This window comes from Astyanax mexicanus, chromosome 21, assembly GCF_023375975.1.
Source record: "Astyanax mexicanus isolate ESR-SI-001 chromosome 21, AstMex3_surface, whole genome shotgun sequence".
NCBI lineage: Eukaryota > Metazoa > Chordata > Actinopteri > Characiformes > Acestrorhamphidae > Astyanax > Astyanax mexicanus.
This window is the reverse complement of record NC_064428.1, coordinates 29455000-29472545: the sequence shown is the minus strand read 5'-3', so window position 1 is coordinate 29472545 and position 17546 is coordinate 29455000. Positions and strand designations below refer to the sequence as shown.

General features: G+C 36.3%; 1 protein-coding gene across 2 annotated transcripts; it reads left to right on the top strand.

Annotated features, from left to right (window-relative positions):
* Positions 1 to 399: 399 nt before the first annotated feature.
* creb1a (cAMP responsive element binding protein 1a) lies at positions 400 to 16706 on the top strand. 2 transcript variants are annotated; one of them, XM_022674661.2, is made up of 8 exons: positions 400 to 527; positions 4967 to 5065; positions 6008 to 6154; positions 8601 to 8701; positions 9091 to 9230; positions 10517 to 10699; positions 12142 to 12295; positions 13627 to 16706. In XM_022674661.2, the coding sequence occupies exons 2-8, from the start codon at positions 4976 to 4978 to the stop codon at positions 13769 to 13771; spliced, it is 960 nt and encodes a 319-aa protein (XP_022530382.1). In that variant the 5' UTR covers positions 400 to 527; positions 4967 to 4975; the 3' UTR covers positions 13772 to 16706. The 2 variants fall into 2 exon arrangements, with proteins under 2 accessions (XP_022530382.1, XP_049325626.1); XM_049469669.1 differs by lacking the exons at positions 400 to 527; positions 4967 to 5065; positions 6008 to 6154; positions 8601 to 8701; positions 9091 to 9230 and adding an exon at positions 10385 to 10421.
* The last annotated feature ends 840 nt before the right edge of the window (positions 16707 to 17546 follow it).

The following is a 17546-nucleotide window of genomic DNA, read 5'->3' as shown; positions in this document are numbered from 1 at the left end:
GGAGTTTCTGACTTGTTATACTTGTTATATTCGTCAATAGATTTATTTAAACGAATATGGGCACCCTACCTTCAATTTATCAATAATTGTGATTGTATGCAGATATGTCTGCTATGAGATTTTTTTACTCAGTAATGTGATGGGTATTTTTTTTTTTTTACTTTATATGAGTTTTTAGCTATTACATTTAAAAACATTTTAATATGAATCAGTTCTATATGAATTCCTATAAAACCCTGAATCGACTCTTTTAAACGACTCTAAACGACTCCCCTCCTGTCGAGTGTGGCTCGTTCTGCTCCGCCCGGCTTCGTGCTTTTCCGTGCGGGCTCGTCTGGTTCCGCGGCAAAGGCGGCGGTGAATCCGAGGCAGCTGCGGGTTTTTTTCGTCCCCCTCGTTTCTCTCTGGCGTTGTTGTCCTCGGTGACGCGGCGGAGGTGTAGCCTGACGCGGTCTCTTACGTGTCGGACCGAATAAAAGTGGAGCTCCGGAGGCCTGCGAGTGACGGGGAGAGCGGGTCCGTGTCGGGTAAGGAAGGGAAGGGAGCGGCCGGGCTGCAGCAGCTGCCGGGGCTGGTTCTGGTTCTGGAGCGGGGTTAGCTGGCTAACAAAGAGATCATGGCGGCGGCGGGCATGTTTCACTCGCTGCTGGAGCTCCGACTCCATTCCAGACAATGAGTCAGAACGAGTCAGAGCTGGCCAGAGATAGTTATTTAACTAAAATGGGATCTAACTCTGGGTTTAATCGGTTTTTAAGCAGTTTTAGCTTTGGTAAATTAGCTAAATCAAGCGCTTAAATGCGTTAATTTAGCTGTAGAAACTAGCTAACAATGCTAGGTTAGCTAACTAACAGCAACCTAGGCAACGGTGTAAATAGAGGTGGGAAATCCGGATCCAGGTCCAGGTGCTAATAATACGCCCCAGGATTTTGTTTCAACTGCTTGGGCCGCTCTGCTTCAGCAGCTCACTTAAAGTGCCGCCCTGGCAAGTTGGAACAAAATCTCGGCGCGGATTCTTATCCTTTGGATCTGGATTCGTCATGTCTACCTGTTTTAACGTGTTTTACACCATAAACTGTATATAATCACACAATTGACGTTTTCACACTGTTTAAAGTGCATTAAAGCTCATAGAAGGCTGTGAGTAAAGCTAAAAGGCCCAGAACACTTTTTAAAACACTATTTTAGGTTTGTATATGAGAGGAAGTGTGTGTATGGGAGCAAAAAAAGGCGGCAAAATGGGTTGTGTACTGAGTGACTGACTGACTGAGTGAATGAATGGTGGCTCATTCTTTATGTTTTATCTCCCTATTATTTATAAAACAAAGCACATTCATACATAAAAACATAAACACAAACTGCAGGCTGTTTAGCTATTACTATGTGCAATAAAACAGTTTACTACATTTTGCTAAGGTTGAGCAATTATGCCCCTAAAATAATCACGCAGTATTTCAGGGTATTTTTTTCAATTACTAACTATATTCCATAGACCACACTACTGCATACAAAAGCTTGTTTAAAGATGTTTAAAGATGCTACGTGTGTGTATATATATATATATATATATATATATATATATATATATATATATATATATATATATATACATATATATATATATATATATATATATATATATATATATATATATATATATGGCATATTTCTAATTTAGATTATATTTTTTACCTTATTGTAACAGAAATGTCCATGTTATCTTGATACTAATAATACACTCCAGTAGGAGTGTGCCATATCGTATTGTACACAATAATATCGGCAACATTTTATACCCTAAATATTCGTGCCATATCACCCACCCCTAATTATCACATAAGGGTACTACTTTTTTATTTTTTTTATTTTTTATTTTTTTACTGTTTTTAGCAAAAGAAAAATGTACACTGTTCTCATTTCTCGTTATATATCTACTAGAGACAGATCATATGTGTCCAGTATCATTTATTTTACTTTAATCCTGGATATATGGAGATATTTGAAGTGCATTATTATTAGTATCATGATGTTCTTGGTCATTGACTTCTGTTACAAATCTGATAAAATTCTTCTATTTTTTAATAACTCAGTTAGGCGTATGTCATTTCATAGCGTATGCAACAATAATAATAAAAAAAAAAATTGTTGCAGTGGTGTATTCTTAAAATATATATTTTTTAAATTCAGTGATTCATCATATCGCCAAGAGTACGGTATTGTTATTGTGAAAATACCATTAAATATGTTGATTTTTTTTTAGGGGCTTATCGCCCACCCTTACACTTCATATATCCAGAAGTGAAGTACAATAAATTATACTGCACAGATATAATCTCTCTCTAGTAGATATGATTTAATGCAAAATAAGATCAGTGTAGATTAAACATAAAAAATGCAGAAAGTTTACCCTAACAGCCCAAAATACTATCATGATATTTCAGGGTATTTTTTGCGGTTAGGAGAAAACACTAATGCAACAAGAAAAAGATTACATTTTATTTGAAGATGTTATTGCATACAATGTGATATGGTGCTGGTGCACCCTAATTGAGATCGTAACAGAAGTAAATCATCCAACATATAATGATACTAATAATGCACTCCATATATCCAGAAGTAAAATACATGATACTGCACATATATAACAGATATAATCTGTCTCAAGTAGATATTATACAAGTGTGAAATTTTGGATTTTTCTTTTGCTACAAACAGCAGAAAAGTTTTCACTGACAGCCCATATAACCCTAAAATAATATTCTACAGACTACACAAATGCAACAAAATAAATACCGGAATTAGATTTTATTTGGAGATGTTATTGCATCTGATATAATAATGGCACACCCTGATTCATTTTTTAAAAGTATTTATTATTAATCTACACTCTTCTTTTGTTCTGTCCTCTGCGCTGCTGTAACAGTGCAAATTTTCCCACTGTAAAATTAATGGTCTTATAACCTATAACCTTTTAATTTAAACACCCTGGTGACCTGATAAAGTCAGAATTGCACCAATATTGACTTGGACACTTTTTCTGAGGGACATTGCACAAAGCACGATTTTTATGCACATCTGGGTTTTAACAGTTTTGATTCTTTAAACATCTTTGTAGGGACACATTTTATAATAAACCACTCTGAAACTCTCTTTTTTTTAACAGTATTTGTGGGATTCCCCTTCAAATCAAAAGCCCATGCTGTCCATTTCTGTTGGACATTCTTTAATAGTCTTGCATTACTCTGATGTATTAGAAATTTCCCTCTTGGCCTTTCTGAGTGTGTGTGCACCTTTATTCCTGCTGGTCATGTATCAGTCGATATGAACAGTGGCCAGTTTGCCCTCTGTAACCCTGCAGTTCAGCAGGTCAGATTGCAGTATCTGAGTGGATGTGAGAATCCACAGAGCGGTAATGAAAGTGGGTCAGCGGCCATGTCCCGGATGAGCATACACAGCCCCAAAAGCAGTGTTCCATTACTAAGCATTGCCCTTCACATGAACTAACACTCTAAACCATTTAAAATGTATTATGTAATGCTTTTTAGGCCTCATTTCAGCATGTACTGCACTTTGCTGCTCAGATATGGAGGGCAGTCTCCAGTTTGTCCTTTAATAACTGACCAATTTGCCTTATTTTGACTAAGAATTTATGTCTTAAATATAATACTGTATTGATTTCAGTCCTGGCCTGCTGACCCCATGTTCATGAGCATAATTAAAGAACCTTTTAGTCTAAGCTGTGAATCATTGATTAAGACATACTGAGTCAATAAACCATGAGCACATGCCTCAAAGCGTGATTTGTCCGTTCTGAAAATGCTGCTTGATATATTGGCTGATCTGTTGCATATTGGTGCTGCACAGTCCGCTGAATGCAAATGAGGTGTCTAGCAAATTACAGCAGTGTTTTGGCAGTTGTGAGCATCCTGATTAATTAGAAGGGAGTATCTGCTGATATTTAAACAAATCAAACCAGCAAATATGATTTGCTTTTTAATCCAAGCCAAAGTTAACTTTACATGACATTTTATCCTGAGTTATTTTAATTTGACAAAGAATGCTGATTGTATTTAATTTTAGATGACCTTTTTATTGATATATTTATACAGCTACAGCTCTGGAAAAAATAGAGATCACTTTAGTTTCTGAATCAGTGTCTCTGTTTTTGCTATTTATAAGTATATGTTTGTGTAAAAAGAACATTGTTATTTTATTCTATTAACTATGGGCAATAGTTAAAACAAGTTCATATTCATAAAGCTTTAAGAGTTCAGAAACCAATATCTGGTGGAATAATCCTGGTTTTTAATAACAGTTTTCATGCATCTTGGCATGTTCTCCTTCGCCAGTCTTACACACTGCTTTTGGATAACTTTGTGCCACTCCTGGTGCAAAAATTCAAGCAGTTCAGTTTGGTTTGATGGCTTGTGATCATCCATCTTCCTCTTGATTAAATTCCAGAGGTGTGAATTTTGGTAAAATCCAAGAAACAAGAAATGTAGCTAACAATGGTGTAAAGTGTCTTAATGAGACGTTTTTCTGCATGAATCATTGACATTTTGAAGACTTTTGCACCAATTTATTTACGTTTATCTATAGATGGAAAGGTGTCAGTATCTCAAAGTGTGGGAAAAGTTGCACATTGAAAGTCCTGCTGGACAAAGAATATGGGAAATATATTCTGTTGTTATTTAGAATTTTGCCAGTGTTGTTTTAATTTAAGTCTCTTGTGTATACTGTTTTCAGGGTTCCACTCTGGATATTGTAGATTATTAATATACATCTAATATAATCTACATCTACTGTGATAAAATGTAAATGTCCATGTCAGACAGCCACTCATAATAACTTAAAAAAATAAAATAATACATGACCTCTTAAATAATGGGTAATTGGTATAGTCAGATAGTGAAAACATGAATGGTATTCATATAAATACACTAAATAATTCACTGCTGTTTCTCTACAGGTTTTCTAAATGACCATGGAGGCAGGAGCAGACGTCCAGCAGGGTGGGGACACTGCTGTCTCTGAGACCGATACCCAACAGATTGCCACTTTGGCGCAGGTGAGCTACCAAACTGCCAAAATCCAGGCAAAATAGAAGAAGCCTGAGCAGCATGTGCCCATGTTTGAACAAGTAATCCTTCTATTATCTCCACGTTCTGCGCAAAAACATCAGAATATGGTTTGTACAGGGGGTTGGCAGTATGGAGGGATGCAGCACTTTTGGCTGCTTAGAAATGCAAACTAAATGTTGTAGTAACCCTGTAAATACACATCACTGCACCGTAAATAATTCAACAAGTTTAATGAAAAGCTTGGCTTTTACTTTTATTAGATTTTTTTTGTTTTACTGCTCTGTACTTTGTACGTTCTACTACGTTTACACTGCAGATAAATGCAGGCGAATCCAAGCTTTTTTGTTATATGTGACACAGATGTGTAAGTTGTGTGGCTGTGTAAACTCTGAAAATCTGTTCTGTGCCACATCAATATGTTATTGAAATATAATACATATTCGATATGTGGCAAATGTGACTTTTATGTCAAACAGAAGGAAAAAAAATGCAAGGAGAAAGAAAAGTGACAGTGAGCAGATGGGAAAATGTACAGCATCAGTGATTTGAGGACACGAGATAACAGACCTCATAGATACTCATTGAACTGATGTTTCTTCTAATAACATTAGAAAGATTGTCATAGCCACACAGTGTCCTTAATGAATTGTCATTGCAGCATCAAAGAAAAATTAAAAATAAAAACCTGACAGTAGAATGAAGCAGAATGAAGTATCCTGTTCAGCGAGTTAAAAGTAAAGGATTAAAGGGAAACTTAACGTGAAGCATCACTCTGTTTTTGTTTTGTCAAATATGTTACACTTTTAAGAATATAGCGTGAACAGCCTAAACTAAATATCAGATTTGATAAAAAAAAAAAAAAATCAGATTTGGGCTACTTTTACCTGCTTTGTTAGAGTAGCCTTATTTATTCCATTTCTGATCCGCAGGTTTCAATGGCAGCAGGGCAGGTCTCAGCCAGCGGACCTACCGTGACCCTGGTGCAGCTGCCCAATGGTCAGACGGTTCAGGTTCATGGGGTCATACAGGCTGCCCAGCCTTCAGTTATCCAGTCCCCCCAGGTCCAGACTGTACAGGTGAGCTCCTGACCATTTCAAATAAAGTGTTGTATGGATATTCATTGTATAACAGTGATTCATACATTTAGTAGGACTGAGTATCACAACTGATTTAAAAGGTTCCAATTTGATTTGCTTTAGGATCTATGCTTTTCGGGATAATTCAGTTGCTATAACAGGTTTAGGTTAGATAAGAAAAGTTGTCTTTAAAGAACTGCTGTTGAAATTGTACATGCAACAAATCCTGTTGTGTGAAACAAAAAGAAACGAGCAAGCTTAGTTTTGCAATAGCATTTCAACAATAAGGATGCTTTTTATTTGGACTCCCTTAGTTAAGCCTTGCTCATAAAGCCTCAAGATGTAGACCATATATTCACATACAGCTCTGGAAAAATAAGAGACCACTTAAAATGTGTGAGGTTCTTTGATTTTACCAAATTGAAAACCTCTGGAATATAATCAAGAGAAGGATGGATGATCTTAAGCCATCAAACCAAACTGAACTGCTTGGATTTTTGCAGCAGGAGTAAAGGCATTAAGTTATCCAAAAGCAGTGTGTAAGACTGGTGGAGGAGAACACGCCAAGATGAATGAAAACTGCGATTAAAAAACAGGATTATTCCACCAAATATTGATTTCTGAAACTTTTTGAATATGAACTTTTCTTTGCAGGTCTGAAAGCTCTGCATCTTTTTTATTTCAGCTGTTTCTCATTTTCTACAAATAAATGCTCTAAATGACAATATTTCTATTTGTAATTTGGGAGAAATGTTGTCCGTAGTTTTTAGAACAAAACAACAATGTTGATTTTACTCAAACATATACCTAAAATCAGAGAAACTGGTTCAGAAACTGAAGTGGTCTCTTAATTTTTCCAGAGCTGTATATTAGTATTTAGACATGGCTTGTGACCAACACTGGAGTAGTGATGCTGGTTGAGGCTAGCAGTCAGCATAGTTGCAAGGCTAATGCTGTGATTGCAATGCTGATATATTAGTAGGGATACTGAGTGAGACGTGCAGCCAGCACTGTTGCAATGATAATGCAATAGTAGCGATGCTTTTTTGCTTTATATGAATAGATGATAAATGAAAATATATATATATATATATATATATATTTTGTTTTGTTTAACCCACCCTTACTCATTGGCTAATTTCTCATTTGCGTAACATTTCCAGGTAAACAGTTACTGACTGTTAACATTTGCTGGACAGTTTATCAGCCCTCCATTACCCGGTCTACTATTCCTGGAAAGCAGCCACAGGGCTGCTGTCAATCTAGATATTATTTAAATGGAGGACCATTCTCAGCACAGCAGTGGCTCTGATATAATAGTGGAACACAGCTGTGTTGTTGGTGTGTAAAATCTGTTGCAGCACTGCTGAGACTGATGCATCTCTGCTGTACCAGAGCCGTGTGCACTACTTGTTAGGGTCACTGCTGTGTTGAGATCAGCCTGCTGTCTGGGTAATACGTGGTCAGCGTGGACCTGTGGTTCCTTCTAAAAGATTCTATCTACAACAAATGGTGCTTTCTTTAGGTTTTTAATTGTTTCTGGTAGAATGCCCTTTTGTTATGCTAATTTAGTCACTCCCTAACCCCCTTTCCCCCCCCTTATCTGATAACATTATTATTGTCACCTCACCCTTTCCCCCCTTTTCTTCTTTACCATTAACCCCAGCATGCACTTAAACCCTGAATGTCTCCGTCAGATGGACAAAAAGAGATAAAACGGGAATGAGACCCAACAGACTGTTGACACTGATCAACTAAGCCGATGTCATGGATGATTTTTAGATTTTTTTTGTCTGCACATAAATAGTATGTAGGATGAAAAATGACACAAGAATAAATAAATAAATGCACATATAAATAAATAAATATACAAATAAATAAATACACATAATTAATTGTTTAGATAAATAAATATGTTTTGTCATGAAAAACTACACACTCAAAATTACATCAGGAATCTTTTTCCATATTTCCATGCATGAACATATATTTGGGACTGGTTCTGCAGTTATTTATTTATTATGTTATTTATTGATGTATTTGTGCATTTATTTATTTGTTTATTTCGACAATTATTTATTTATTTATTTAAACATTTCTACATTTATTTCCATGTTTCTTCATGTATTTATGTCCAATTTTCTTCATTTATTTATTTCTGTAATTTTCCGCGCCAGGATGGCTCCTCCACGCCTTCGTATTCATTTACATGGCCATTTATTTACTTATTCTTATGTAATTTTTCATCCTCCTTAAAATAGTCGCAGTCTGAACATCCTGCCTCGTGACCCCTGAATTTGACTCCTGATTCAGTGTTAGGCTGAATTTCTAACACTTTTTCTAACATTGTTTTGTTTCCTTTGGTCAAAAATACAAGATGATAGTATATAATAAACATTCTACTAGGGATGCAGTTTTTATAGCATATATTTGTGCAATTTTTCAGATCTCCACCATCGCTGAGAGTGAGGACTCGCAGGAGTCGGTGGACAGCGTGACGGATTCTCAGAAACGGAGGGAGATCCTCTCCAGAAGACCGTCTTACAGGTATGCTGTCTGCAGATCCATGTGCCAAAAAGTTCAGGGATGCCAGCCTGTAACTTGTTCATGAAGTGTTACCGCTATACATTACCTGTATATGTTGTGAGGTGTTTTCTTGTGAGATGTGAGGATGCTAACTGGCCAGTGTGCTCATGGCAAGGCGGCACTGCCGGTAGTCACGTCCCCATTTAATGCCCACTTAAGACCCTGCACACACACATACCTCGTAGATCAGTGCAGTGTTCTTTAGTTTTTCTAAATCATTGCAGAAGTCATTTAAGACTATTATAGATAATTAAATCCGCAGTGGGATTTGTAGGTTTGTAGTCGCTGGTGTTTTTAATCTTTTGTTCATTAGTGTAATTGTAGTGCGTGTTTAATGGTTTCTGGTACAGAAAGATCCTGAACGACCTGTCATCAGACGCTCCAGCGGTTCCACGGATAGAGGAAGAGAAATCGGAGGAGGACTCTGCTCCAGCCATAACAACAGTCACGGTGCCAACGCCTATTTATCAGACGAGCAGCGGCCAGTACAGTGAGTGCCCAGTTTCTGCTCAAGTTAAATAGTGTGTAGTCATTAAATTCAGCATAGTTCTGTTCACATACACACACTTACAAACGAGGCTGTCAGTGTGGGTTGTTGTCGGTCATGTAAGCTGCTCTATTTATACTACATCAATTTTTTTTGTATTGTAATTTGTTTATACTCTGTTATATAGGCCACAATAGTCACAATAACCATTTTTGCCATGAGAGTTTATTCTCTGAAGGAAAATATACAATTTGCAATAATCATTTTAAGTACATTTTATGCCTCTGATATGGATATTTAGACCTGGAATTAGAACATAAATATCCTAAACTAAAACATCCTAAATATAGGACTGCAACATCTAATCAATTAATTAAACTAAAAATGATCATTAATATTTAATAATTGATTAGTACCCCAACTAATGGTAAGTTTTGATAATTCCCTAAAATCGTAATATCTGGTCAAATGTATTAAATAAATATTAATAAATGTACATTTTATGTGCATATATAGTACTATAAGTCAATACTTAAATTGACTTGACATGCCTAATGTTATACAGTATTCTGCCACTGCCCCACAAAAACCCTGTATCTCCATTTGTTTTATGTGGCAGTTGTTCTTTATATTGTTTTAACATTTTATAATGAATGGACTAATAGAAATGCTCCAAAATTGCTCTTTCTACAATGACTTCCATTGGAAATTGAGACTTTTTTTTTCTTCTTCTGTTGCTGCTTTAGAGATATATAGAGAGGCTTTTGAAGAATAACAAAGATTTGTACAGTTTTAATCATTTTGTGTACTTACTTAATAATAAAAACACAATTTTACCTTTTCATGTCTATAATATGTATTAACCAAAAGTTCTGTACAGTTGAATCTAATTAAAAGAAAAAGACAAGGTACATTAAATTGTTCTCTTTTGCTGTAGCAGATACCAGTCTGTGAATTTGAAATTGTTTTTTATTTTTTGATGATTGACAGTATTTTTAATACATTTTAAGTCTTTAAATTATTTTTATTATTTTTAAGACATTTAAGGACAGTCAGATTAATTCAATAATTTATGCATTGTAATACTTTAAAGTCATATTAAATATGATTTGTTTGTCTGTGTTGTACCCAAAAGTTTGTATTGGCATGCATGGAAGTACCACCCAGTAACCAATGAAAAGCACACTACTAACTGTAAGCTTAACCTTAACCAGCCATAACTAGTTGCATAATTAACCTCTGCAGCAGGTACGTATTCCCACTTAATGCCCCTCCTGCTTCTCTTCCAGTCGCCATCACGCAGGGAGGGGCCATCCAGCTGGCCAATAACGGAACAGATGGGGTTCAGGGACTCCAGACCCTGACGATGACCAACGCGGCGGGCGCCCAGCCAGGCACCACAATTCTGCAATACGCCCAGACCAGCGACGGCCAGCAGATCCTCGTGCCCAGCAACCAGGTGGTTGTGCAAGGTGAGCACCCATGACACTGACCCAAGTGCACACTGGCATCAGCAGACTTCAGGAGGTTCAGTTTAACCCGGTTATTAAAAAAAAAAAAAAAAAATCTTGAGTGTTTGTCTAGTTTGGCCTCCAACAATCCAAACAGCAAAGGTGGTGACAGAAAGGCATCTCTAGTTATAATAAGGATCACTGCATCTATATAGATTTTTACATGTTATCCACAGATTAAAAAAAAGTGAAAAAAAAAAAGTAAGAAACATTAAGGGTCATTGGAACCCGGAAAGGAAACGGCAGAGAACATATATTATAGTATTAAGTACAATAAAAACAGCTGTTTAGTTAATAACTGCTTTAATAAACAGTATTTTTTCCTTCTAACCACTGAATGCTGTACTGTACCTCCTTCTCCTTCAGAAGATTATTTTGTGAGGTCATGTTTTCCAGTTCGGTCCGTGCCCGGCATTAAACACTAAGATTGCCCAACAGGAACCTAGAACCTTTTTTTTATATAAGGATTACATCATGTTTTTTCCTTCAAGCTGCGTGACTGTGGGGGAATTTTTCACCACACGATGTGAACTAGAGAGAGAAATCTTCAGAGTGATTTTTGTTCATTTGTCTCTGTTGTTGAGTGTGTTTGTGTGTGCTTTGTTTGACTATCAACATGTAACCATTTGCTGAAATTTCTTTTAAGTTATATTCAGGGTCGGTACGGTCATGAAAAACCTGGAAAAGGCATGGAATTCAAATGAAAATACCAATTTCCAGGCCTGGATAAGTTTTGGGGAAAAAAAAAACAGTTTGGAAAAGTCATGGAAATTTGGTCGACAAATTTCAGTTTATCGATGGAGAAAATATAATTTGAGCTAACAAATACGTCAGTTTAGAGTTAATTCAGTAATTATAAGCCTACACAATGGAGTTCTCAGGATCTGACACATTTTATTAATAAAGTTTTTATCTGATTCATTTTAGACCTAGTATAATCAGTTTTAATTATAGTTTTAGTTTATTTTTGGCTCTGCTGTTTTAAAAATTGTATGGTCATGAAAATTTGCCTTACAGGCATAGAAAAGTCGTGAAGAAATCATGAAAATGTTTTATTGGTTTAAAAGTGTATGAACCCTGTCAATATTGTAAGTAAGCTGGAATGAAAAACATTATATATTTCATAGTAGAATGACTTAAATGTGTGATGTACAAACAAAAAATATATATTTTGTGAGAGTACTGTTACAAAGTTCAGGTTATATATAGGTGGTTTTATAGACTACATAATAGAACTAAGATCATAATTGTTTTATTGGTGTAATATTATGCTGTTTGTTAGTAAATTAAATGGTCTCCAAAGAGAAATTCACTTTTTCCACACTAGCACTGTGTGTATACACCCTGTTCTAGATATAGAAAGGCCTGCAGTTCTAATGGCATGTCTCCTTCACATTGTTCAGCTGCCTCCGGGGATGTCCAGGCATACCAGATCCGTACTGCAGCTGCCAGCACCATCGCTCCCGGGGTGGTTATGGCGTCCTCTCCTGTTCTGTCTGGCCAGGGAGGGGCAGAGGAGGCCACACGCAAGAGGGAGGTCCGCCTCATGAAGAACAGGTACGAACCAGAAAAAGGATTTCTGATGTTTTTACTACTCAAGGTTTTACTTTTAAAACAGCATAGAGGTGCATCTTAAAAACAATGAATACAATTCAGTTCAAAAGGTGAAACTCATATATTATATAGATGTATTAAACACAGTGATCTGTTTTAAGCGTTTATTTATTTTATTGTTGATGATTATTACTTACAGCCAATGAGACCCAAAAATCAGAATTAGAATATTATATAAGACAATTAGATATTTTGGCAGTGTGCCAAGTCCTGCTGGAAAAGAAATCTGCGTCTCTATAAATGTTGTCAGTAGCAGAGGGAAGCATGAAGTGCTGTAAGACTTTGTGGGAAAACAAAACTGCACTGTTTTTGAACTGGATAAAACAGTGAATCCACACCAGCAGATGACATGTCTCTCCAAACCATCACTGATTGGTGGAAACGTCACACTAGACCTCAAGCAGTTTGGACTGTGTGTCTCTCAAGTCAGTGCAGCTTTGTTTTCCCACTAAATCTTCGCTCTGCTGACTGCTAACTTTTATGGAGATGCGGATTTCATTTTCCAGCAGAACTTGGCACACTGCCCACACTGCCAAAAAGTACCAATTGGTCTTATGTAATATTTTAACTGAAAAACAGGGAGATTGTGAGAAAGTTAGAACACAGTTTTGTTATGTAAGAAAGTTCACCTTAATCAAGTCAATGTTTAAAATTTAATTTATGCTTAATTTATGGATTTTAAATCAATTAAGGACTCTGCATCCAATTAACTACATTTTGAAACTAGATAGTCAGTCACCAATCCACTTCCCACGTGTCCACAAAGTATGTTATTTTTCTTGATCATTCTGACCAAATTTAATGTGTTCCAATTCTGGAAAAAAATATTGAGTTTGAAAATGTATGTTTAATCTTCATATCTAATGATGTTTCCTAATAAACACCAAATTAACATAATAAAAGGATATGGATTAGCGATTTTATTCGTACAGTAAATGTGTGTTGCATATTATTAAGGTCACTATGATATGCAATTTCATGTCATTCAATCTTCAATAAACTATTCCTCTGCATTAAGCTGTAATTTAACACCATATTTGTAGTTATCGAGAAAAAATGGCATTTCAGTAGAAAAAACACAAAATACTGCAGAAACTTGATCTCATCTTTAATTATAGTAAATTTGTGGATGTTTTTATACCGCTGACATCTGATTTACACTAGGATGAAGGGTGTTAGTAAATTAAAGAATGACAAAATTATGAAATCTTTCAGAGTCAAACATCTCATTTGTTTAGTTTTGGATTGACTGCAATGCTGCCTTTTGTCCACAGGGAGGCAGCGCGGGAGTGCCGTCGGAAGAAGAAGGAGTACGTCAAGTGTCTGGAGAACCGCGTGGCCGTGCTGGAGAACCAGAACAAAACCCTCATCGAGGAGCTCAAAGCACTTAAAGACCTTTACTGTCACAAATCTGAATAACTCTGCTGCTCTGCATCCTCACAAATACACACATACATACAGACATAGACATACACACACAAAAAACCACACACACGTCTGTGTCTCAGCTGCCAGACAGACTGTCGTCGTCGCTGCCCCCCTCCAGGTTCTTCAGAGACAGAGACTCTTTTCACATGAAGCCTGGGTGGCGTTCTTCTCGTTTTCTATGTATCTATACATTTTTTAAGGAAAAAAAAGCAACAAAAATATTATTATGGGTTTGCAGGATGAGTGAGGGGACGATACAGACAACTACAGCGGATATGAAAACTTTATTGTCTTTAATCATTTTTCTTTCATTCGTTCATTTTGTTTCCTGTGAAAAGAAATGAGAGAAGCAAACTTTTAAAAGATTATGTATTTGACTTTCTTTTGACACACAACTCCTAAAGGCCCAGCAGAAGGTGGATGAGTGGTGGATCACAATTGGAAGTTTGACGTAAGGGCAAATATACAAATATATACCTGGCCTTCAGAAGGAAGACTGGCTGCAACTGGACTCGCACTCAAGCTCACACCTGGATTCGCCTCGGATTCACCACATACAACGGAGTCGCTACATCATTCAAGTCATACAACAAATATGCAGCTAATCAGATTTGAGCTTCACGCTTTTTCTTTCTGGGCTATTTCTCTTTTTTTTTGTGATTTTCACTTTCGAAAGCTCCCACAAGGCATCAGATAGTTTGGATGACCACCACAGCTCCACCAATCATGACTTTTTAATGGAGATGTGGATCATCCAGTTCAGTTCCATTCATTCATCCACTCATGGGAATTTGGAATTTTCAGAATGGGTCATAATCAGCATTTCAGCAGCCGGGCCCATTGCTGTTGTTTTATTGCTTTTTTCTGTTACACTCAAACCCTGTTTTTGTCGGGGTGATTTTTTTTTTTTTTGTAGGAATTTGTAGCTCTGTTGCTATTGAGAAAAAGATGTATGCCTCTATTAATGAGTTTTGACATGATTTTGACATTTAACATGCTGCCTCTGCCTTGTTATTTTGTTTTTTACTTTAATTTTTTATTTTTTTTCTCTTGCGAAATTAGCAGTGTTGCTTTTGTTATGAAATGTAGGACGTCAATCAAATTTCAATCTGAAATCTTCGACACTGATCAGTTGGTGAATTCAGCGGGTTTGGATGTACCATTGCAAAGCACTGAAAAGACTAGACAATAAGCTTTCCAGGAGCATCATGCTGTAGCAAATCAGCAGCCTTTGATTGATTCATCTATGCCAGTTTTCAGAGAGCTGGTTGTTCGTATCCTTTTTTTAATGATCTAACCAAGCGTGAATCCAGTAATCTAGTAAAGCTGGGTTCACAGTACATGATTTTAGGTCTGAAAGAAGCCTAAAATTTGAGGCAAATAACTTTTCGCCCTGTTGCTGTGTGTAAAAACCTGAAAGACGCGATCTGAGACAAATATCTAGCTAGCAGATTAAATATTTGGACCTAATGGTGACTTCTATACAGGCAGCTAGTGTGCAAGAGAGGGTGAGGAATATGTAATTTTGAATCTTTAAAGGAGAACCCCGGTGTAAAATTTACTTTTTGGTGTAGTAAAACGTGTTAAAAAGCATTTACCTTTGTTAAATAGCACTCCACCGCTCTTCTACAGCTTCCTGAGATACAGTACTTCTGTACAACAGCCGTACCGAGGCATATTTTGCCCTGATAATTCGCTTTTTACACCATTATCCATTTTAAAAGTAGCTCCACACCTCCTTGGTAGAATCCCAGAAGCCCTGACATTTAAAACGAGGCATTAACAACTTAAAAAGTGCACAAGAACCTTATTAAAAACCACTCTTTACGTCCTATAACGCTAGCTTCAGCTCCGAGAACCCCATCACTGTACTGATAGTAACATAGATCTGTATACATAGACTCCGCATAGCCGGCTGCTAATTACTGTATCTCAGGAAGCGAAGGCTCTGTAGAAGAGAAGGCTATTCAACAAAGGTAAGTACTTTTTATCATGTTTTACTACACCCAGAGTTTTCCTTTAAGGCAATTGTGGTTTGCACACTTCACGACTGATCCGTGACACGGCATCACAAATTTCTAGATCTTTCACCAGGAGGAACACAAATACACACACACACTGACTATCTGCTCTCAAAACATCCCGCTATGTCAGGAAAACACAGACAAGAACTCTTCTAAAACTTCTGAAATTAGTTTTTCTTTCCAAAATGAATGCTTGTAAAGTAGTTTCATTTGCTAATTTGCTTTTTCTTTTCTTTTCTTTTTTTGCTGTAAATTCTGCAAATTCTGTTGCTTATTTCTGATGGATGTTAGAAAAACTAATGTTCTGTAGCATGGCATTGCATCAGTTCTTGCATGTTTTCTTGTCAAAGTGTGAATTTAGAGAGAAATTAGGCTTATTTGTGTGTTTCTCCTGGTGAAATATTATTTTGTAGTGTAAATGGCACAATGATCTGATTCCTCCAAAAGTCATGTATTGTGAACCCAGACCAGAACCGACATTAATGCTTGTATACATTTGCCCTTTTTGGCTAAACTTGGGGTCAGTACATTTAGTTTGTATTGTAATGGTTAAGGCTACACTTCCTAAAGCTGAAATTAAAGGTGCTATAAATGTTTTTTTGAGCGATACCATAGAAGAACCACGTTATTTTTCTGAATTAGCCACAAGGCTTTTTTAAAACCTTTAAAGGAACTGTAGGAATCTGGTTCTTCTATGCCATTCTCAAAAAAAAAAACATTTAAAGCTCCTTTAATTTTTGAAGTGTGGTGTTTACATGAAAAAGGGGGCTGATTTTAGATCAGCAACAATGGAAATGGCTTGTACCTGAAACTCCTTGCTGTAATGAAACACCATGTTATGTTATACTTCTGCCATGAAATGTAGCCATCTGTAACAATATTATATGCATCCTACTTTTTAATCATTTGGATTTTTTTCTCATTTATTTTGTGTATACATTGTATTTTTAATTGTCACATGTCGCCTGTATGTAATACAGTACAGAAAATGGCCTACTGGAGCAGATTTTCTTCAAAAATTACACGTTTGGCCATTATTGCTAATCAAGTGTGTCCTTGATTTGTTGGTAGTAGAATTCTTGGGTTATTTCTTTTAGCTGTTTTTATTGTTTTATTTTATTTATTTGGGGGAGGGTGAAAAATGACAAAATCTATTAAGAAATCAGACTTAATTAGCAGAAAAACAGCTGAAGAATATAAACAATAAACCTTAAAAAGAGAGAAGCCAACAACTTTAACACGGTTTCCGTTACAGAGCTAAATATTTTAAATAGTCCCTTAAACAGTATAAATTCTTCAAAAATATTTAAAATGCAAGGATTCACATAGATATTTCTCCAAACCTCTATTAGAATCAGCCGTAATTACCTTCTTTTTCCAGTTAAGAAATAATTTGGTTCAGTGTCCTTTAAGCTGCAATATTAATATATTTAAAAGCGTTATAATAGTTACTGCTCTTAAAGATTTTTTTTCCACCCCATATCCAGAGTTTTAGGGAGTTTTATAACTTATCACTTTTATCACTGGGCTAGGGGATGAGAAAAACTTTTCTCAGAGCTGTGGATTGATTGCGCAATTCCATTCATCTCTTTTTGAGTACATAATTGCTTTTAAATGTTGTTTTTCTATTTTACACGTATCAAGCATTCATACAGCGAGAAACAGCAGCAGGAGCTCCTTAGATAAAGTGCCGTTCTCATTTTTATCCAGGCAGGAAGAAATGTTGATGCCACAGTGCTGAG